General features: G+C 47.8%; 6 protein-coding genes across 6 annotated transcripts; 4 read left to right on the plus strand and 2 right to left on the minus strand.

Annotated features, from left to right (window-relative positions):
- Window positions 1-605: 605 nt before the first annotated feature.
- Window positions 606-1,366, minus strand: N7533_002206 (DNA-directed RNA polymerase core subunit RPO26; the record flags this gene model as incomplete). The annotated part of the gene is made up of 4 exons (XM_057098856.1): window positions 606-639; window positions 698-817; window positions 924-1,202; window positions 1,332-1,366. 4 exons carry the CDS (start codon window positions 1,364-1,366, stop codon window positions 606-608), a joined length of 468 nt encoding a protein of 155 aa, XP_056963992.1.
- A 258-nt stretch (window positions 1,367-1,624) lies between these two features.
- Window positions 1,625-3,402, plus strand: N7533_002207 (C2H2-type zinc finger protein; the record flags this gene model as incomplete). Its single annotated transcript, XM_057098857.1, has 2 exons — window positions 1,625-1,706; window positions 1,799-3,402. The coding sequence occupies 2 exons, from the start codon at window positions 1,625-1,627 to the stop codon at window positions 3,400-3,402; spliced, it is 1,686 nt and encodes a 561-aa protein (XP_056963993.1).
- Window positions 3,403-5,983: 2,581 nt separating this feature from the next.
- Window positions 5,984-9,829, plus strand: N7533_002208 (uncharacterized protein; the record flags this gene model as incomplete). Its single annotated transcript, XM_057098858.1, has 5 exons — window positions 5,984-5,999; window positions 6,079-6,441; window positions 6,507-6,661; window positions 6,742-9,089; window positions 9,139-9,829. The coding sequence occupies 5 exons, from the start codon at window positions 5,984-5,986 to the stop codon at window positions 9,827-9,829; spliced, it is 3,573 nt and encodes a 1,190-aa protein (XP_056963994.1).
- A 2,135-nt stretch (window positions 9,830-11,964) lies between these two features.
- On the plus strand, window positions 11,965-14,858 carry N7533_002209 (glycosyltransferase; the record flags this gene model as incomplete). The annotated part of the gene is made up of 11 exons (XM_057098859.1): window positions 11,965-12,052; window positions 12,107-12,262; window positions 12,331-12,482; window positions 12,548-12,906; window positions 12,973-13,133; window positions 13,194-13,391; window positions 13,509-13,617; window positions 13,710-14,111; window positions 14,156-14,396; window positions 14,470-14,626; window positions 14,671-14,858. The coding sequence occupies 11 exons, from the start codon at window positions 11,965-11,967 to the stop codon at window positions 14,856-14,858; spliced, it is 2,211 nt and encodes a 736-aa protein (XP_056963995.1).
- A 532-nt stretch (window positions 14,859-15,390) lies between these two features.
- Window positions 15,391-16,225, plus strand: N7533_002210 (DUF2985 domain-containing protein; the record flags this gene model as incomplete). The annotated part of the gene is made up of 2 exons (XM_057098860.1): window positions 15,391-15,483; window positions 15,551-16,225. The coding sequence occupies 2 exons, from the start codon at window positions 15,391-15,393 to the stop codon at window positions 16,223-16,225; spliced, it is 768 nt and encodes a 255-aa protein (XP_056963996.1).
- Window positions 16,226-16,641: 416 nt separating this feature from the next.
- Window positions 16,642-19,972, minus strand: N7533_002211 (uncharacterized protein; the record flags this gene model as incomplete). Its single annotated transcript, XM_057098861.1, has 8 exons — window positions 16,642-17,933; window positions 17,986-18,463; window positions 18,513-18,841; window positions 18,894-19,226; window positions 19,277-19,294; window positions 19,348-19,444; window positions 19,501-19,798; window positions 19,857-19,972. 8 exons carry the CDS (start codon window positions 19,970-19,972, stop codon window positions 16,642-16,644), a joined length of 2,961 nt encoding a protein of 986 aa, XP_056963997.1.
- Window positions 19,973-23,081: the final 3,109 nt, after the last annotated feature.

Consider the following 23,081-nt stretch of genomic DNA (forward strand, 5'->3'; position numbering starts at 1 on the left):
CTGTAAGCAGATATAAGCACATATATCTAGATGAGCTGTTTATCGCCGACGAATGGATTCTACGAAGACGTCGTGGCGATGTATGTAGACCAAGAGAGACTTGGGAGAGATCTACCATTAGCAGCTACTAAGTGGCCAAATGTCCTTCAGGAAAGCACATTGAAATGAATTAGCATGAACCGAAGGGTAACCACAGTAAAGCAGCGACTGCGAAAGTACTAGAAGTAGCTCGAATGTTGTACTGATAGTAGTACTGGAGCCCGAATACATGCATATGCGGGTATGCGGCTGCAAGCCGCATTTGCTTTTTTGTCTCGAGTGACAGCTAACGCTCACTTTTCCAAAGTCGTGGTTCTATTTTAATAACAGAATGTCTTTCAACTACTGTAGAAATAGCTACTGTAGAAATAGCTACTGTAGAAACCGTTATTAGATTTTTTTGGTCTTTCTAAATTCATGTACAGTTCGTTGCCATGGTTCAAGGTCATTGCCTTTATTTTTGTTTCCTGAGCCACGGTTTCTAGACTCCCAAACTCCGAACGCTATGCTGAATCCACCCAGAGAAAGATACCCCAGTTCAAAGCAGAGGAGGGCCGATGTGCCCATTATAGAAGCTCCTCGCAAGTCCAGTCCTCATACCTATAAGATGCATCGGTTAGATCAATTGTAGATAGTTGCAAGCAAATCATAATCATACTTTCCATCCGGCAGATACCGTCTGATAATGAGAGGGATCTTCTTCTGGTTCAATTCCTTCATCGCGATCTGAAGAGGGTCGGTTTCACCCTCGAGGTCAACGAGCACGGGAGCGTTCATACTAAAGGCGAGAAATAGTGTCAGTCGTCTTTGCTCCAAAATGTGGCCAATTTCCTAATTTCCCAATTCCATTGTTCGCATCGTATCAGGATCGAAATTGAACGCACCTGATCTGCAGAGCTCGGGTACCGAGAACACGCGCACGCTCGTACTTGGTCAAGTACGGGGTGGTGGTGCGCTGGTCATTGGGAATTTTCATCTCGCGCGTCTGTTCCATGACCTTGCCTGAGTAACCGGAATTGGGATCGCCTGATACAACGACATTCTCGCCGTTGATGCCGTGCTCCTCAGGGAGTTCTCCGTCATGTCCTTCGTAGTCATCTTGATCGACCAAGTCACCGGGCTCATTTTCTTCGAAAACCTCCTCGACAGGTTCGTAGTCGAAGCTGGGGGAAAGACCGCAAGTTAGCAGGGCGATTCGTCTTTTTTTGGTGCAGAGCTCTAGAGCTAGATTCGGTTCCTCTAGCAGATCTTTGCGCCAGGGTCGCATGTCATCACAAGGGGGAGATTCTTACTTTTCCTCGTGGTCGTCGCCGCCGTAGTCAGACATGATGGATACCAAAGAATGTTGTCCGAGGGATCAGGGAGAGAGAAACCCGAGCGCGGAACTGAACTGACGAGGAATCGCGAAACACAAAAAGCCTGGCCGCAGCGGAAAATCTTCCTCCCACCCAAAATCTACGCTAGTCCGCCTTCGGCCCCACCGCCTTTTGCGCCCCGGCAAAATGGATTTATTCCATCAGTGGTGATACTTTTTTTCTGACATGCTCACTGCTACATTGCTGTGGTCCCCATGGGACATTGAATCATGGCTCTAAAGCGGAAGACCTCCTTAGAAGGGGATTCACCACCATACAAACGACAGCAGCACGCCGCTTTGGACATTGAGGGTAAGCCACCGATCCGGAGTTTATCGATAGCTCGAGAGGGAGTTCGAGATTGGAGACCTCCAAGTGATGGGACACTGCTGATAATTTAACAGACCCCATCTACCAAGAAGTCCATTCAGATGCCGAATACTCAGCGCCAGGGACGCCAAGTCTGATCAGTGATGATCTGAACGAAACCCCGGCCACACCATTCTCTACTACCTCCACTCGTTATCCGTCCGAATTAAAAACCCACTACTGTCCATTCGAGGAATGTACCAAGGCATTCAATCGCCCGGCGCGACTACAGGAGCATATCCGATCGCACAACAACGAGCGTCTATTTCAATGTACCACCACGGGCTGCGACAAGACCTTCTTACGTGCATCGCATCTCACTCATCATGTTAAGAGTGCTCATACTGGAGTTCGGGACTATGTCTGCGACCGCCCTGGATGTGGAAAGAGCTTTGTTACGGGCTCACGACTTCGCCGTCACATTGCCGCGCATGACGGTCGAGACAAATACCGCTGCACTGAATACCCCCCATGCGAAGAAACCTTCCGAAAACACTCGACCTTGCAGAAGCACATTGCATGCGTTCATCTGAATCAGAAGCCGTTTCCCTGCAATCACATGGATACGAAGACTGGGCATAAATGCCAAATGGCTTTCGATACAGCTGGTCATCTCCGAGCCCACGAAAGCAGGGTTCACACCGAGAAGCGGTTCAGCTGCGCCGAATGCTCTCAGAAACAGGAGGAGACGATGGCCAACGGCGACCACGAGACTTCTACCGAGCACCCCGTCACGTTTCCTACATACGCTACTCTACAAGAGCATATCCGAACAGTTCACCCGCCAAAATGCCCTAAATGCCCGATTGTCTGTTCGACATCGCGAGAACTACGGCGTCATTTGGAAGTAGCACACGGTGATGTTAGTCTGGATGAGAGAAAGGTCTTTATCTGCACAGAGAAAGACTGTGACCGCAGCTTCACCAAGAAGGGCAATCTGACTGTGCACATTCGCACTGTTCATCAAGGAGAGAAGCGATTTGGCTGCGGGGAGGTTGACCTTTCTACTTCCAAGAAGGTCGCTGGCTGGGATGGCGTTGGTTGTGGAAAGCGATACGGCAGCAAGCTTGCGCTGGAAGAACATATCCGCACAGCCCACCTTGGATATCAGAATGCCAAGGCCGAGCGACGCCAACGCCTTGGACTGAGCAATCCGAAGCCACAACAGCCTTCCGGAATTTCCACACTGGCCGCTCTCACAGGCCATGGATATGCGCAAGAAACGGGGCGACACATTACCTGTTTTGACGATTCGTGCGAGCATCGATTCCACCGTGACTATGATCTATGGGTACACATGTCTGCCAAGCATAGTTGCTCCGAGGACGAGATCCAAGGGCTTTTCATGCAGCGTGCTCTCCTCGCGGACCAGTATGGCCCCGGTGGCAACGCGCTTGGCATCTACGGCCTTGAGTTTGACTCCGATATCACGCCTCTTCACCACGAGGCGAATACCACCAACGATGCGTCGATGAATGACCAAGTCGCCAACCCAGGGTACCCAGACCCTGAAACTGATTTTTTAATGCAACAAACTTTCCCCACTGATGCGGGGAGAGATGTCGAATCTATGATACCCAGCCATGACGACATGGCGTTGGTTGATCCCCTTCTGGCTTACCATCTGATGGAGCAGTGAGATTTTTAATGATGTCTTTTCACGCAGTTTTTCGTGATTCGTCAAGTACCGTTGTATTTGAGCCCTTTTCTACAGTATCTTAGCCGGAGTCGAAGTTTTTAATAATGAAGTCATGAATATTCTTTTGCCATTTTCCTCCAAGTGCTATTCACCCATCAAGTACGCGAAGGTGGGGTTGGGCCAGTATGTGCTCCGGATATCTTGGCAAACCCTTGGGGTTTGTGATGGCCAAGAAGATAGCGGGAAACTAACTCGTACTACTACTAGTTACTAGATAACTACATAGTAGTTAGTAGCTTCTGGTTACGGCATAGGAGCAGGCTCATGATGCCTGATCATGGGTGATTTTTCTTTGAACCATGTGTACATACTTTGATGTAAATTTAAATATTTTCAAAAGTTTCCACACACACTCCTACCTAAACAGCCTTTACAGTATAATCTCACGAAGAAGGGGGCCAGACACGGCCCTCTCTATGGCCGATTGTGACCCACTAGGGGGGCCTACTTCAAGTTCAATTCGACAGGCATATGCAGAGAAGAGGAGATCCTTGAAATCTCGTGTAGATCCTCAGATCTACCTGCGTATGTACTCCGTAGATACGCATTTCTCCAGATTAGTTCCTAGCCGTGGAAGGACGGGATCTAGAATCCCATCAAGGGCTTACAAAGTATAGCCCTATTCATTATTAGTGTTCAACGTGAGACATGCGGTCCCTTTCCCGCATGGACAAGGGTCCGGGCCCTGGCGCGGATCAAGAGTACAGATACAGAGTACAGTACGGAGTACTCCATAGGTCACTAGGCGACCCACGTCCATAAAGTGCGACCGTGTCTCACTTAATTGATACCTAAATTCTTCAGAATCAAGACGCGCATCTAGCCGTGAATTGCGAACCAGGTCGGACGCCTGACGTAGGAAAAAAAAAGCGTACTGTGATGTATGTACTGAGTAGTACTCTGCGTATTGCGTACTCTGTACCTGGCGCATTGATCATTGCGAGGGTGACTGTGGCCAAGTTACTAGCTCAGCCACAACATTTTCTCTCGGCGAAAAGGGTGCACGAGGGGCAGGAAAACGGGAAAACGGAGGGGATATCTCCGTCGGCGATCCTCTCGGTCGAAATGAGTGAAGTGAAATGCAGGCCAATTACACTATGATGAAAATAGAGGCCAGATTGCCTAGTCAATGAAGCATGAAGTTTGACTGCCAAGGCCCCGGCCAGAGTGTAATAAAGGTGCAATAAAATGCAATGTGGCGGATCCTAGACATGAACCAAAATGAGATTGAGTCGACAGCGACATGTACAGTAAACTAGAGGTGATCTGTCGGTTCATCGCATATCCAAGCCAGGTGAACCAACCAGGATGGTTGGTTAGATGGCGGTGTATACTGACTGTATGTTGCGATGCGATGCCACGCCAGGGAGTTGCGCGTCCCCGGCAGAAGCAAAGAACTGCCGACCAAAACAGGAAATGGCCTTAGGGCGAAGCTTACGCGACTAAAGCGGCCAGGTCATTTTTGGTCCTTGGGTCGAGGTCGGGTAGGGCATTGGAAGGATTTTGGTTCGCCTTAGCGTAGTCGTTGGTGGCGAGGGCATCCGTATGATACTCTGTACGATTAAACGACGGGTGGTGGCGAAAGGTTGAATGGGAGGGGATGAACAGAAGGAATAGAAGGAAAGAAGAGAGAAGAGAAGAGAAGGCAACTTGAAGACAAAGAATGGAGTTGTGTGGAGGCGATATACTCCGTACAGTACAGTTAAACCCGGCTAAGACATGCTGCTAAATTTGGATGAGCAGGAGACACTCCACCGCCGATCCGCATGACGCTGCATCGAGGAGGAGAGCAATTTGGAAGAGATACAGAGTAGAAAGTAAGAGTAAAAAGTACAGAGTATAGAGTATAGAGTACAATAAAGAAATGTCTCAGTGAAAAAAAAAGAAGAAAAAAGAAAAAAGAGAGTTATTGTCCAACATACCAAGTAAGCAGCGTAACCAGCCTTGTCCCACTGTCATGCCCAGCTTCTTCTCTCCATTCTTTCTCCAAGGTTACCCTCTTTCTTTCTCTCTCTCTTTCTCCTTCTCTGCCCCTCTTGGAAAAAATAAGGAAAATCATCCATCTTTTTTCTCCCTCCTTTCCCTTTCCCCTAACAACCTCGTGGCTGTGTCGCAATTGTACTAGTCCCGAACTATTCATTACCTTTTGGGCCACGCAACGTCATCCACACTCTATTTGGCCGTGCCCGCCTCCAAACTCGAAACTCGAAAACCCACGTTTTGCCTCCTTTCCACTTATCCTCTTCGATTCTCGAAAACCCTGTCACTCGCTTCATGAATTAGCCTATCCGACCTGACCGTCCCCATTCCAATCAAACTCCGGTTTCTCCCTCTTTTTCCACCAGAAGACCGTGCGCTATCGTGGCTTTTTGTGACCCTCTCCCCTGCCCAACCCCGGTCTCCTTTTAGCTTCCTCCGTCTTTCTTTCCTTTCCTTCCGGGGTCCCTCCTCGACCCTTGTTCAGCTTCTCAGTTGAAGTCGACATCCCGACTGGACCGGTGATCTATCACCTACTGTCGACATGGGCCGCTCGCGTGGTATGTTGATCGTTCTTCTCGGGTGCTTCGGAGTTGGTTGGAGATCAACCTTATTAACTCTCCCTTGCGTCGCTCCTAGTTCTCTCGTTTATATCAACGTTCGGCAATCCCAAAAACAATGACTCCCAAAAGGAAAATCGCAAAGAGAAGCGTAAGTCGTCGAGCAATGTGACGCCTGCTCAAACTCCGCCGCGGTGGCAGACTCCCTCACCAGATACACCCTCCCCACCCTCCGAACTGTCGCCGGTCAATGGTTCAACGCCGAGAGGGGAGGGAATCGGCTCGCGACCAGCATCTATGATCTTCTCCCGCAACCCGCCGCTCGTGGCCCAAACCGAGGATACCCCACCGGAGCTATCGCCGATCTTCACCTATCTCAATATTCACACCAACAAGGTCTACCAAGAAGGCTATTTCCTTAAATTGAATGACCAGGATAATCGTACGTGATCCGTGTTACGGTTCTAGTTGCTAATGTAAGAGGGACTAACCTAATGAAATGCCTAGATGGACGACCATCCCTTGATCGCCAATGGATGGAGTGTTATGCGCAGCTCGTCGGTACTGTTCTCTCCCTCTGGGAAGCTTCTGCGCTGGACGCGGCAGACGGTGCAGATGTTCCCGCGACTTTCATTAATTTAGCCGATGCCTCGATCAAAATGGTACGCTCCCTCGTTCATTGATCATACTTTCGTTGGAGTCCTTTCGATAGCCCTAACTGTGTCCTGACGGTGGATTATAGATCGAAACATTGCCCATTCGAAACGGAGCGGTCCAGCCATTAAAAAACGTTCTTAGTCTCTCCTCCGCAGGAAAGAACCGCTATCTGCTACATTTCAACTCTTTCCATTCCATGACACAATGGACGGCCGCTATCCGTCTTGCTATGTACGAGCACACATCGCTTTATGAAGCTTACACAGGATCTCTCATTGCCGCCAAAGGCAAAACGCTACCTGGAATCCAGGCTATTTTGGCTCCGTCCAAGTTTCGCCATGAAGATTGGGCTCGCGTCAGATTCGGTGCAGGAACACCCTGGAGGCGATGCTGGTTTGTTATAAATCCACCCGACGAGAAAGAGATCCAAAAGGCTCGCAAGGCGATGAAAAAATCTGCCTATGATCGACTTTCAATCCCTATAACAGGTAGCATTAGCTTCTACGAGACGAAGAAGACCAAAAAGGTCACGCCGATAGCGACAGTCACTCACGTATACTCGGCGTATGCAATTTACCCCCAATCCAAGGCTCTGATTGATCAATCCACTTTGGTGAAAATGGAAGGCTTGGTGACCCTGCATGCAGAGCGCCAAACTGCCGAGGGAATGGTGTTTGTCATGCCCGAGCTGCATGCCGCGGTTTCTGGGCTCGAAATGATGCTCCGATTCCTCTTCCCGACATTTGACACATTCAATCTCTATGGACGTCCAACTCGTCTCGTGGCTGACACGAACCATATCAAGAGCATCATGTTCGCGTTCCCCAAAGAACGGAGGTACGGTTACTTGGATGTTCTGGATATCGTGAATCTGCTCCAAATCCCAGGGAGCTTGAGTTGGAATGAAGCCCAGTGGAGGAGGCAGCTGAAGGAAGCGACTCAAAGTCGAATGTCCACAGGCAGAAGCAGAACCAACAGCGTCAACAGCACCCGCCCTCGTTACCGTGCTAGTATTTCGGGTCGAACTAGTGATACGCCAACTGACCCATCTCGTCGTCCCTTCCAATCCCCTGAATCTAAGCCCGAATTCAACCATTCGACAGATGCCGTCATTCAAAAGCCTCCCACGATCGGTGAGCCCATGGGATTCCATTCTCGTGGGATGTCGGATATCACTGGTTTCCAAACCGAGCGGAGACCTGGCCATGATTCCATGCTAGACAGTTCCCCGGACTCATCTGCCCAAGACCTGGTGCAGCGCGACAGAGCTCAAGCTCTTGCAGGGCCTATTACGGAGCATACTGATTTCGAAGGCGAAAGACATCCCGAGGAGACAAGGCATGCGAATAGGTTTGAGGAGCCTGCGCCACGCACGCCACCCTCTCCTGTGACTACCCCACCTGACTTTTCTCATGGCCCAAGATCCATGCCTACAAACCGCCCGGAGGCAACATACGCACAGACCCGAGAGAATAACAGAATGTCTCACGCAACTCTCTCTCAGTTAACCTCCGTTGGGGCGATGTCAACTGTGGGAGGAGTTGCCGCGGCGCTACGCAATCAAGACTCCGATTCCAGTATTGGCACCAGACGACAAGCCCAGGCCACCAGCCATCCGCTTCCCGAACCGCCTATCCCATCTGAAAGCACTCGTCTTGCCCACTACTCTAGTGATGAAGGTCTTGGTCTCGCGCTTCCAGTTCGTCAGCCCCAGGTTGCAGAACAACCCCGAAATCTGGAACAACGGCCGGCGACCGCTGGTTCTGATAGCACGTCATCACCTCAGCACAACCCGCAGATTGATTCAGCCAAATCAGTAAGGCGCAAGCCTCTACCGCAGCGGCAAATATTCGGTGCTCCGCGTTCTTCTCAGGACCCAGGAGAGCCAAGCTTCGACGACCTTCGCCATACATTGGACGAAGATGCATTGAATCGAATCGCACCTCACCTCCCCTCGCCAATCTCTCCGACCTTTACCCAAGATGAAAGTGTGTACGATGACGCATCCGCCGTTACGCCTGACTACGCAAGTACCCATGAGTCTGTGTATAGTAAAAAGTCAGCGAAGTCGACCAAGCCCCGAATGGGTGTCATGAAGACCGTGGGACAGCCCACTAGGCAAGATCTTGTCATCGGAGATGCTCACTACACACCCGACAAGCCTTCAGAACCCAGCTTTGACATCCCAACAGTGGATTTCGGGCCGACAATGACTTATATGCCTACGACCGGACGACCTAATACTGGAGATACTCTGAGAAAGGCTTCTAACCAGACAGATGCCGAGCGGTACCGAATTTCTGTTCCCACTAATCCGATGGGACATGAGCGGTCTCCCAGTCAGGAAGATCACCGCCGACGAAGTGTTCTTTGGCAGCCCGGAATGGCATCTGGCCGGCCTACAACTCCCGGTGGCGGCCTTACACCCGAGCAGTTTGTGAACCAACGAGCTGCAGGAGCACCTAGCCCCCCCGATGCACAGTCACCATCGCTCTGGATCTAGCAGTAATACACCGCCGTTACAGCGCCCTGTCTCTGGAGATTGGACTCAGCAAGCTCGGCCCAACTCGCGCATGACATCCTACCAGGACCCCAACTACCGCCCCTCCTCGCGCGGTGCAAGCACAATGATGGGGTATGGTGATGTCGCGAACCACCTTTCGGCTCGCGAGCAGGAGCACGTTGCACGCATGACAGGCTCTTCGTTCTTCGACATGTCAAGCAACAATCAAAAGCCTCAGCCATCTGCCGGTGGGGGCCTAGTTTCGTCGATTGATGCTCGTGAGCGTGAGAAGCGTGCCATGAAGGAGGGCATGTCAAACCACATGGTTCAGCATGCGATCGCCTCCCGCAACCAGCAAATGATGCAACAGCCATTTCAGCAGCAGCAGCAGCAATTTACCCCTCAACAATATGCCTCCCAGTACGCAGGGTCTCTCTATCACCCTCAGGCCCAAGCCCCTATCCGCCAGGAGGGTATGTATAACATGCCTGCGGCTAGTCAGACCTGGGATGCCCTTCACCAAGTGAACCAGGCTAGCGAACCCCGCCGCCAGTCTTGGTACGGTCAACTCAACCAAGCGCTGCCGACTCCACCTAGCTATCAACAGAGCCAGAACCACGTTCCGCAGGGCAGCAATTACTACAGCGGAGTCAACACCATGCACCATTAAGGCATGAGAATCTCCTCTGCTCAATAACTGTTTTTCGTCTTGCCTTTTCTTTCTTTCTTTGACTTGCGCCGCCACTTTTCTCTTATCCGTCTCCTTTCTCGCCTTGCATTGCGACCAGCCTAGACCTAGATTTTCACGTCTCCGACTGACAACCGTCGTTTCTTTGAGCTCCGTTATTTCATTTTCATCTGCACCCCATATCATTGCATCACTCCCTCGGATCTGGTTTCTTTTTTCTTCTGTTTTTTATTGCTCATCCATCCTTCATTACCTTTTATTCCACTGCGCATCAAAACGGAGTTGCAACTGGGTCTGGTATCTTGCGATGGCGTCCTATGCATTTTGTTCCCCACTACATTTTGGGAACTGCTTTTATCTCCTATCCACTTCGCTCGTGTCTATTTCGATGCTTACCCCTTCCGCTCTGTCTTTTTATGTAGATTCTTCCTTTCGCTTCGAATATACTATGTACAGAAATTGTGCGACTACAGATACCAACTACCAGTACAGCTTTATTTGTACCGTGCTCTTTCAAAGCTAGGATATAATTTTCGTATGATTAGCTCTCATAACCTTCAAGTAGAACTAACTACCTTAGTTCCAAGGTTTCCACCCTTGGCGAATGACTACGCCAGGGATACGCATACCTAGGTATATACCGGACAATGTCTGGCAATTCTTGGTTTCCCCTTTCCGTTCTAGTGCTCACCCCCCTCGCCGCTTTTACTCCCTGAGTAGAATTAAGCACGCCCCTGACCGGCCTGAGCTTTCCTTGTCTCGTGCACTGGTCGCTGGCGTTTTTGGCAGCTGGATTTTGACCAAGTGTGCTGATTCCCGTCCAAATGATACCAGGGTGAAGACCGAGGTAGGGAACATCGAAACTGAGATGGCCAAAAATTCGGTGTTTGAACCCTTGGTCCTTCTCACGACATAGTAACACAGTATCTGCAGCGATGAGGCCACCAAGACTGTGCCCCTGAAGAAATATATCGGTGGTAGGGCCTTCTTGGCAAGATAACCTAGTAAGCTCCGGTTAAAAACGCTGCCATTTCCGTCATGACAATTAATTGGCTTACCACTTGCTAGAATTGTCGCGTGTAATCCTGATTGACCCACGAGTCCTATGCCGAGGATATATTTTGATACAAGCGTCATGTATCTCACTGAGAGATTTTGTCAAGAGGCCATGTACTTCCTTTGGAAATTGGGCAAAGCTCTCTTCGGATCCCAAAAACCCGTCTATGTATACAACCAAGAGGTTGCGTTTTCCATCGCATGTGGATTCAAGCGGAGCAGGCTTATTTTGAATCATGCGAAATAAGGTCGGAGTAGGATAGTAATTCGTTGGATTCAGTTAAAATATTTATCTGTACGCGACGTGAAGAATATGTAAGAGGTGAAGCCTTTTGATCGAGAATCAAATTTTCCGCAAAATGCAGGGGTCAATTAAGAAGAATGTCTTGTCTTTAACCGAAGGGTCTGTAGTCAGTGGATTCGTTTCAGCGGGAAAAGACATGTATTCTAACCATTGCTACATTGCTACAATGGAGACGCGTGAGATAGGTTTGGCCCGTACGGGGCACCTGCAGTCTGAACATGGTGATGTAGGTCTCCTTGACAGAAGACTACAGCGCCGCGAGGGCTGCAGGCGGGCCCGTAGCACTCCCCATATTTAAGGAGGAAGCAAAGCTATGCGGAAGCATTCTGCGGTGGGTGGGAAGAGACCGCTGCGAAGTGAGCCCAGCTCTCCTTCGAAACGGCGATGTTCCTTTCGAAGGAGAGGATATACGAGCAATATCTGTGCGCGATTAAAAGCACGGTATATTGTGGAGGGGCTCTCCGCAACAATCCCGAATAGAACATATCATTTAGATATACCATTGTCCAATCAGAAGACACTCTGAAAGACCCACCCGTATTTCGTATTCACACTCCTAAGCCACTAGTGTCTATATCTCGGAAGGCTCTATAACCCGTGTCTAGCTGATCTTTCCGCCACTGAATTGCTGGCGAAAGTTCCAAGGCACAGTATAAGATGAGCGGCGTATCCATTTGAAAATTGCCACACTGAAAGATTCTTCCTTATCACGATTTCGCGCCTGCGCTTGACGACCTATTCTCCTCAAGTGAGAGTCATGATGTCAGTCTCACACGATGAATTGCCACCATCTTACGAGGTTGCTATGTCCAATGGCTGCGTCCAGGCATCCACGGCTCTTCGCGGTTCGTACCACCAAATGCTTTGTCGAAATTGTTCTAGTCACTGATTCTCTGAAGATGATAGTCGAGTCGACGTGACTGTTCAGGCACAGCAGCTAGGGCTAGGCAATCTGCTCGTAGCAAGAACACCCGAACACGAAAAAAAGAAACCGGAAGTTTCTCCGGTCGATGTCATTCCATTGAACATTGTCATCCAAGTAGTGGGCAGTCGAGGTTTGCAATGAATTCATACCCTGAAGCTTTTCCATACACTTTCTCGGCTAACGCGATGTCTTTTCTAGGAGATGTTCAGCCTTTCATAGCACTTGGGACACAGCTTCAGCGAAAGGGTCATCGTGTCCGGCTTGCAACCCATCAAAACTTTGAGAAATTCGTTCAACAGACAGGACTAGAGTTCTACCCAATCGGAGGCAACCCAGAAGAATTGATGTCGGTACGGGGACTCGAATTAATTTCGCCAGCGAATGACCCAGGACATTGTAATAACTAACAAACTAGTTTATGGTAAACAACCCCGGAATCATTCCCAAGGCGTCAACGATCGCCAGCGGAGAAATTGGTCGCAAACGTCAAATGATTGCAGAAATGCTGCATGGCTTTTGGCAGTCATGCGTTGAGCCCGATCCCATCAGCATGGCCCCATTCGTCGCAGATGCGATCATTGCAAACCCGCCGAGCTTTGCTCATGTTCACTGTGCACAAGCACTGGGCGTGCCACTGCACATCATTTTCACGATGCCATGGAGCCCAACGAGGGAGTTTCCCCATCCACTCGCCAACATTCGGGGTTCCAATATTGATTCTTCAGTCAAAAATTACTTGTCATACAGCATGGTAGAGCTCTTAACCTGGAGCGGGTAAGCCACACTCTTTTTTGGACATGTTTTCTCAAGTGAATTGGCTCTGACAAAAACGGCTAATAGACTGGCGGACATTGTTAACAAATTTCGCACGAGGACTCTCAACTTAGAGGAGCTGTCAACTCGAACCGCAATTCGTCTGATGGAGACCTTGGAGGTTCCCCATACATATTGCTGGTCTCCTGCACTGATTAAAAAACCCTCTGATTGGCCCTTTTATATCGGTGATTGCGCCAAACAATTGAACTTGCTATTATGACAAGGCTAATTCTTCCTCAATATAGATGTTTGTGGGTTTTTCTTCCGAGAGGAGCCATTCTACGAACCACCTTCGGAAATCCTGCAATTCTTGGCCAAAGGAACAACACCAGTCTACATCGGATTTGGCAGTATCGTAATGGATGATCCGCAAGCCATGACGTCTATTATCGCAGAAGCGTGTAACCAGCTAGGAATTCGAGCCATTGTATCCAAAGGCTGGAGTAAGTTGGGACAGAATTGCGATTCCCCTGACATACTCTTCATCGATGATTGTCCACACGGTTCGAAGCCCATTTTCTGAGACCATAATTGGGAAGTCATGAGCTCATTGATTATAGAATGGCTTTTCAAGCGGGTTGCAGCAGTTGTTCACCACGGCGGCGCAGGCACCACTGCCTATGGCCTACTGAACGGATGTCCGACTACGATCGTTCCGTTTTTTGGAGAGTAGGTCACCCCCTACCCACCTTTCCCTTTTCATATCACCAACTCGAGTGTTTCTCATTTTTGCTTTGATTGAATCTAAATATTATATGTAGCCAGCCCTTCTGGGCATCCATGGTCGCTGTTGCCGGCGCTGGGCCGCCAGCTCTCGACCGGAAGCGCCTGACTGCTCTCGCCTTGGCCGATGCTATCAGTTTTTGTCTCACTCCTGAGGCACACCAGGCCGCCTCAAGAATCAGTGCAGTGATGAAGGTCGAAGATGGAGTCGCGAATGCAGTTACGAGCTTCCATAATTACCTACCTTGGAAGGACCTCCGATGTGATATATTACCATCTGAGGTTGCTGTGTGGTCGTTGGATCACAAAAGGCTAAAAATCTCTCACAAAGCGATGATGATTCTCACAAGTCACGGGAAACTCGATATACGGCATATCAAACTGTATGTACTGGATTCAAATGCTACTGGCTTGGCTAATGATCGAACACAAGGTACCGTGTAAGCAAGATGCACATAGAGACTATATCGACCGATCCGCTGAGTTCGACATCGGCCGTATTGATCAACACTTCTACCCGATTCACGAAGGGACTCGGAAATTTTGCAATCGACCCAATCAAAGGTGCAAGTCAAATGACATCAAGTCTCGTAAATGGGGCCTTTGTAGAAACACCAATTGCTTTGGCTGAAGGCTTGCGAAATGTACCCCGTTTGTATGGGGATGTACCAGAGAAAATGACCCCAATTGAGGGATGGAAAGGAGGAATGACTCAGGCTGGAAAGGTGAGACTATTGAGCCATATTCCAATGGACTGAAACTTTTCCTGTCCAGGCATCTACTTATAATTAAAAACAGGGCCTATACACTGGATTTGCACAAGGACTCAGTGGCTTCATTACAAAACCTTACCAAGAGGCCAAAAAAGACGGCGCGGCGGGATTCGCGAAGGGATTCGCAAAAGGTAGCATCGAGCTTTTCTCTAAGCCAGGATCAGGTAATTTCTTTTCCCGTGGTAACTTTGCCCCATCCCCTACTAACAGCTGTCATTCATTCAAGCAATGTTTGGCCTTATGGCCTACCCTGCGATGGGAATTTACAAAAGTCTCAAGAACAGAAAGCTAAATTCGACCGATGCGAAGATCTTCGAGTCGAAAATTGCCGAAGGTGATGACTTGCTTGGAAAGTTTCCTCCTAGCCCTGAAGAAGTCAAAACTGTGTTGTCGGCGTTTGAACAATTATCATAATGGCAACGGCAAGGGGGGACCAGGCATCGATAGTCTACGGGAGCTATAGAGAAAGATAGACATATAGACATACAAATTTTTACGAGCTACACCAAACATCAACCAATGTTCCATCACCTAGACTCCAGTCCTTAGGGTTTCCCTCTTTGCGATGATTGCAATGAAGACGGGGTCTGAAATGCCCCAAACATGTCAGAAGGAGAAAATTTCAATCTGTTGTCCAAAATTTTCGTTACAAACTGTATTACATGCTCCAATTCTGAGTTCTAAAAAGTTTGCGGCTTTCAATATTTGTCTCGTACATTTTTGTAGCGCGTACTCGTAATTTCATAATTTCGTGGGTCGTATTCTCGGGAATCGCATTCTCGTATTTGTTCTCATAAATTTGGATAGGGGCAAACTCGGCGATCATCCGTAGTGGAGAAAAATAAATCGAGACGAGAACTTTATCTTCTTTTGAAGTATAACTAAGTATCAGATTCCGCCTAATACGATCCTCAGAAATATTTTCAAAGCAAATGAAAACCGCAATATGGATCTTACCAAGTCCACTTCCGAAAATGCAAGGCTTGACAAGGTTAGCGTTCGATACAAGGCCGGGTTCAATCAAAGCGATGAAAAACTTGTATGTCTCATACAATATCAGTCCGCAAATAGGTACTTTTGATTCAATTGACTGACATGTGTCCCAGGTTCTACCAGCTGCCGAGCCAGTCACCCAAAAGCCCGAAAATGGCATGCAGGCCCTTTGGAGTTGGATTCGAACGCCAGAAGGGTTTCTGATAACAATATATGGACTCAGCGTCGTTGCATGGGGTGGTATGCTCTTTCTTCTTATGTGTAATGTCGCGCCTGCTATGTGTCACCCATCCTGCAACGACCTGTACTCATCGCGACGTAAATGGATTGAGATTGATTCTCAAATTCTCAACGCCTTGTTTTGCATTCCGGGGCTCGGTTTGGCTCCATGGCGAATTCGGGATCTCTATCTGTGGATCATGTGGAGGCTGGGCAGTAGTATGTCAGCCTTCAACTCCTTGCGTGTCATTTACTCTTCGTGGTTCTATTGGAACTCGGATGACGATGTGTCGAGCGAATCATTTCACCAAGAACTACCATTGGGAGATTTCGCAAGGACCAAAAAGTGGAAGTTGGACCTAATAGTATGGTGCAACACCTGGAACACAATATTTCAAGCTTGCTTAGCGGGCTGCATGTGGGGTATGGATCGATTCAATCGTCCTAGTTGGACCACAGGCTTATTTGTTTGCTTGGCTTGTACTGTTGCCGGCGTCGGTGGGTTTGTCACGTACAAAGAGACTCGGAGGACGAGAAATCTCCAAAATCAGCTTCATGAGGTCTCCTAATGCCCGCTTATTGATTTTGAATATAGAGAATAAATTTGAACTTGAGTATTATTGATAGCTTAGAAAAATTGTTGCCGTCTGATGAACCGCTGCAAATCTCTGATTTTCTATTCAATAGTTAATAGCGACTAATAAGGTATGAGATTCCAATTCAACTTAAGCTCAGAAGGAGAAAAGTTTTTACAAAATAGACGGGATATAGTTACCTACCTAGGTATGGGGCTTGCGAGTCAATCAGCATGATGATCTAAGGAATGCGAATTTGTTCGCTATCCGTGCAGGTCCCTATATCATGACAAGAAGCAATCATATATACACACAAGAGACACGATTTAATGGACAAAAAACAAATGTAGAATACAAACAGTAAGAGGAAAGCTTCGCCATGAAGCCAGCACATCTCAATCCACGGACATCTATTCCAAATCAAGTTTCTTACCAATAACCCAGTCAATCGTTACAGGCCCCAAGACTCCATAATTTTGCCTCTCACCATCCGCAAAAGTCGGTGCCATCATTGACAACGGCATCCCTATAGTCAGAAGACTGTCCGCATCTGCCCTGAGACGATTGTACAAAGTCGTAGTGACCTCAATCTTGATAGCATTCTCTTTTCCTCGCGAGATAAAGTCACTGATATCAATCTTTGCGTTGTCCGCGGGGTAACTCGGTAGAAGGTTCCCATTGACCCAGACACGCATCGTATTGAAGATGGGGCCAACCGAAAGATATGCTCCAATACCCGGGACATCCGGGACTTTGAATGATGTCGTGTAAGTTCCCACCCCACTAACATTCTCCAGTATCTTGCTGAGATCTTTCCAGGACTTCAGAGGTTGGCCTTGGAATTTATGCAAAGTGATCAAGGTTTCAATGGAGGATGTGTTATCAGGGTCGCCGTGCCAATCCTCAATTTCGATGTCCCAAGTTGATAGATTCGCAGCACTTGGGACTGTGGCGTTGAGATTATGTATATTCCCATTGCTGAGAACGACCTTGGAAGGACCTTTCAGGTTGACCATAATCTGTTCGTCACATGTGTACTTTACCTCTTCAACAGAGCCTGTGATATCTGTTACCCAGGTGTTCTCGGTTTCCGACGCTGCAAAGGCTAGAATGATGGTTTCATCCGGGTTGAGAGTCAGTGAAAGTCGATTGCCGGAACTCGTCAGTTGGTAAGTGGCAAGCGGAATGATTTCGCCGTTCCATGCATTGAGTAGGAATGGCTTCATATCTTTCGGAACAGAGAACTCGGCAATGAAACTTGAGGAAGCATTTCCGTTATTGTAGAACCAGGTGTATTCTGTTCCGGTAGTAAAATCGGCCCGCTGTACTGAATAGACTGAGTCTGTGGGTTCAGCAAAATAAACTCTCGGTTTCACACCAAGGTGAGACAAAAGATCCGGTAGCTGACTTGTGGAATTGACATGATGGATGTTCTTTCCTTGTTTGAGCAGCCCATCAAATGCTGCTGGAGATTTGTGTTTTCTCACTTGTGATGAAATATGCTCTTGTGGCCCAACAAAGATCACGGGGAGACCAGCTCTGTCAAATTCCTTGATCTTTGACAAGGTTTCATCGCCGATGGCCATATTTTTGAGGAAGATAAGGGCTTGGTATCCAGGCCCATCTGATGCAAGAATACCCTCAGTGACAAAAGCGCTAGGAAGATACAAATTTTCTGGCCCAACAAAGTTATATGTAAAGCCTATTAAGAGCTGTCAGTATTGTCTCAAACTATTAGCATACTTTGGTCGTACCTCTTTTCTGAAGATTGTCAGAGTTGTAGATGACAGATGCCTCCCACAAAGTTCTTGAATCAAAGAACGCCAGATCGACCCGCGGCACTCCGGTTTTCAAAACATGCTGTGTTCTCCCCATGAACCCAATGATATCAGTCATATGCTTCCATGCTGGCTGGATCCTATTCCAAGAGTCGGTAGTCTGATAGCCAAATGGTTGATAGCCCGGCCAGGATGTATTAGCATAAGCCCCACTATACGCCATTCCATGCAGAACCATCATTGTCAGCCCTCCTGCATAAGACTTCTTGACTGATTTGAGTAGTTCGGGAATGGTCTGACTGTAGGCCGGCTTGAACTCTGCGCCACATTCCGAGGAAATGTCGCTCTTGTTTGCCAGCTGTGCAGGTCCCGACAGAGTACGGTACGCGTCTATGATGTCCGCAAATCCAAGCGACTCCCCCTCCGGGGCATCAACTGACGGGACCTCATTCACCTGACAGGGTTAGAAGATATGGTGAGATTGATCAGTGTGTGCCACGTACAAAGCTGAGAGGTAGATTATAAGAAGGCTGAGCGGAATACTGAATTCCAAGGTGGTGTGCCCATGCCGTGTGGTACTTGAGGTAATCTCGATAACACTGACTGAGAGTTTGTCTGAACCTGACACTGTGGATACTCGAGCCAGACTTGGTATAATTTCCATAGGAATACTCTTCTGTGTAGGGTAAAGATGCGGCATTAAAGGAATTCTCCTTGTTAAAGAGAAGGGGCAGATACTTGACGAGGCTATACCCATGATGGGCCTGGAAGAGCTCCAGAAACTCAGGCGTCCATGGGAGGGTAAAGAGAAGCTCCATGCTGTCCTCCCAAGCTGGAATTTGTAAGCATTGATCGGGCGAGCTATAATCGGGATCTGGACATACCGTATCTGCCATTTGATTTTAAATTTTCCTTTGTACTCTCGTTGTTCAGGACCAGGCTTTCAAAAGATCGAGTATGTATCTCGGCTCCCACTTTGCTGAAATGATCTACAACGTAGGACCCCTTTTCTAAAGGAGTCGTTCCATTCTCACCATTAAAGCAGGATATTTGATTTGTGTGACCTTCCCAGAAAGTGAATAGTCTCCACGTGCCGTTCCCGCGAGGGGTCTCCCATTTGAGTGTTTCATTGTGCACAAGATGAGTTAAATCGATCATTGATGCTTCATCCAGGTATACCAACTTGGGATGAACGATTGTTTCGTTCAATCCTTTTTCTTTCAACAGTTAGCAACGAGTTTAAATTCTTGCATGTAGCTTAGCCTACCAGACAGCACCTTCCCGGCTATGACTGCTTTCAGTTGGCCCTTTTCAGGGCTTGTCAACCCATGCATAAACCCCCCCCACCGGACCGCAAGGAGTCTGTTAGGTTTTGCGGTCCGGGAACAAGCCCATTAAACCAGGTACCGGATCTCACAGTCTCAACTCCAAGTTGCTATAAGGTATTGATCAGTGACTTGTTTAGTGTTATCAATTGTAGATTGTTCTCACCAGCTGAACAGCGAGGCCATCGGTCCCTGGCTTAATAGGAGATCCTTGCCCTTGATTGGCACCAAGACTAAAGTCAAAGAGCAATTCATTGTCGACAGCGGCTTGAAGAGCCTGGCTAAAAACATGCTGAAAAGCCTCCATGCCAAAACCGAAATGAGTCCAGTCGGTAGGAGTGTGCGAGTTGGAAGGATTGCCGTAGAAATAAAAGGGAAGTAGTTCAAGACCGCCAGAGCCAACGGCAGCGAGGTCGGAAATATCACTCCGGACATCTTTAGTAGACACGCTGGCATCAGGAATCCTGAACCAAATTAGCGGTGCTCGTATTTGTGCAGGGTGCAGAGAAAGCAGATAATCACCAGTAACGGAACTTGGGACGAGATTCTACTGGGGGCGCTTTGAAACCATCATCTGGGAAGATTAGTCCAAAAGCCCCAGGAAAAACCCATGCTAAGAGAAAATACCGCAAAATCATCTTTGGGAGACTCAATTAGCTTGATTCTTCTGGAAAACGCCAGGTTGTGGGTTCCGTCCCTTTATATTCCAAGCTTCCCTGGTAGTAACCATTACGACCGAACTATTGAAATGAGATCAGCGTATCATTAAATTGCAACGACAGAATACGTCGTATAAAGAACCACGGGATTCTCTCAACGATTTACCCCACCCCACCAACGGTGAAATTATAATATGTAGGTCAATATTTTATGAAAAACGAGAACGGGGAGACATGATTCGAGGGTGTAAGAGTGGAGCTTGGTCTCGGGTCAATCTCTAATTCCGTCTCAAATTGTGATTATCATGTCCTCGTAAACTATCTAAAACTGGAGATCCGCGAACTTTCATCAAGGCTTTTCGCTCCTCTTTTAATCTGGAGGAGAATAAAGGCCTATTTTCCTTGCCGTATATACGCAGTGACCATCGTTTTGTTTGGTACGTCAAAAATACCACATTTTGTAACTTATGCACCTTCGGAAATAAGTAGAAGGCGCCCATTGACACATTTACACAATCTAAAACTAGGCTCAAAACCAGAATCTGCATGGCGAAGCGCGTAATTTATTCAATGTAGTCAAATCGACCGAAGACAGCCAAAATTTGAAACCCGAGGACTGGATCATCCGCTCAAGTTTCAGGATATTCTTGGGAGTCACTTCGCATTCTCGTATTCATACCAGTGTCCCCGTTCTGGATCTTTGGAGTTGCCACGAGTCAAAAGAAGTCCACACTAGCTCAGGGGCCTTGGTCTGTACATGTATCTGGAGCACGAAAAATGAGTCTCCGTAATGTGGTTTATGTTGCGAAAATATCGAGAGCATCAATACCTCATCATAGACTGAGCAGAAATAGCTACTTCCGTATATCCTGCAGCCTAATCTATCTTTTCCCGTTATACCTTACGGACTAGTATAGTAGCGACATAGGAAGTGAGGGCGTGGAACAAAATTAATTAGTATCCACATGCACTAGGCCTCCACTCTGTGTCTTTTATTTATCCCCCCAGTTGACTAGTAACTCTCCAGTGACTGTCATATTATCTATGAAATACCGCATGGGCGTACAAGTATCTTCTGCCTTTCCTGCATTCAGGCTAGATCAATGCAAATCACAGTTTCTCACCTTGTCGAACGGCGACTCCAAAAAACTGGGACAGAGGATTATGCTTATTGGACTGTTTGCTCAGCTTCTTATGTTCGGTCTCTTCTTGACGATTGCCCTGGTGTTCTGGAAACGCATGCAATCTTTTGCTAAGCTATACGCCGTTCCACAACATGGAAAACACACATGGAAGTCTATGATGAAGCTTCTATTTGCGGCAGCCATTGTAATCATCTTGAGATGCAATTACCCGCATTATTGAGTTTACCCAAGGTAATGATAACTATCTCGCGAGTCATGGGATACTTGCTTATATCTTCGACACTGTGCCTATGTTGTTTGTTCAGATCATGTTTCATTTGGTGCATGCGGGCGACGTTTTTCCAGTGGACTTTGTCGCGTCAATGCGTCAGGATGATGGGAGCTTTATAAACCTCCGCGAAAGACCCTTGGACTCTTATAATAGCACCGACAGCCGCTTTGAATAGTCTCCTATTTTGTCATTTTGCTTAATATCAATTCGCATGTGCTACTATGTACATGCTGATTAATGATCGCTGTATTCCCTCGCCAGGACTCAACAGATCAACTACCTAAACGAGTCCTTGTATATCTGAACGAAGCAAGCGAGCCAATTCCCAGTATATTCTGAGTCTGGCTTCGTTTCCGTAAATGTCCTTGCGTCAAGGCAGGCTAGTGGCAAAAATCGCTAGTGACTGATGCTAGTAGATCACATTCCTATGCTTGGTGACCATGCGCTAAGTTGCGATGCTGGTGTTGAGACCCTTGAGTATCATCATGTAGGATTCAGGGGTATTTGGACCGGAAATCGTACACACCTAGAAGAGACATTTCTGAAGCAATCAAAATTTGCTGTATCAGCATAGTCACTATTCACTAAACTGTGTACACGGTAGTACCTGGTTGGTGGTACAAGACTCCGTTAAGGTAAATCGTCATGGAATGAAAGAATCTATATGGTACCTCTAGTATGGCGGACATAAGCAGTGTAAAGCAACACTTTATTCATCTCAAGAATAGCGAACACCTACTCTCCACAATTCTGATTCTGCAGAACATATCAACAAAAAACCTACTAGCCATGACATAATCACTCTCACGGCTATGTGGTATCGTGATCCGTGGATCTGCAAGACCCACCGAATGGCCGACATTTGATTGGTTCATATAGTCGAATTCTCGCATTCTCGCATTTTCGCATTCTCGTATCCTCGTATCTTCGGTTCCCAGCATAGTCGTACGGCGAGCACAATCCAAATTCTTTCGCTATTCAAAAAAATATTTTTGTCTCCTTTTTTGGTGATCTTAACGGTAGCCGATTTCGGGCTGTCGCTTTACGTAACATTACGTATTTTACGAGAAACTTCTATACACTTGCACCTTCCTGCCCCTCTATTCCGTAACATTGTCTCCTTAAATCTGGCAGTGAGGAAAATCTTGGAAGTCATTTCGGGGAGGAGCAGGGTCCAGCCTTCGGTAGCGGAATGTGGGGTTTCGAGTTCAAGTCATCGGGAAGCCGAGGCAGATTCGGCAGTGATATGATCATCATTTAATTCTGAGAATTCGGATTGAGGTTGGAAGAATTCAGCCCAGTGACGAAAGTGGATACTTGCCAGGATATTCTAATTAGTCAGGCTTCTTAGACAGAAGTCGAAGGAACCATGAATGTGGGGAATCAGCGTTTCCTGAATATTGATCAGTCACTTCTCTCTCTAATGAACCCGTCGGCATCTCTTTCCTGTCCTGCCTGCTTCGCGAAATCCACAAAGCAGCTGCTGAATATTGAAGAGCGAGACTTGGCCCTGCAGATGAGCTTTCAATATGGGGACCAATTATAAAAAAAAATCGAAAACAGGCGTTTGTGTCCAATCTCACCGGGGGAAGCATTTCGGAGATCACTGCTGTCACATTGGTGGCTCCAGTAGGTGACACAATAATCCATTACGGTGGGCTCTGTTTATACT

Source organism: Penicillium manginii (genome assembly GCF_028828005.1).
Source record: "Penicillium manginii strain IBT 31320 chromosome Unknown utg000002l:1.0-5564898.0:1.0-5567710.0, whole genome shotgun sequence".
Taxonomy (NCBI): Eukaryota; Fungi; Ascomycota; class Eurotiomycetes; order Eurotiales; family Aspergillaceae; genus Penicillium; species Penicillium manginii.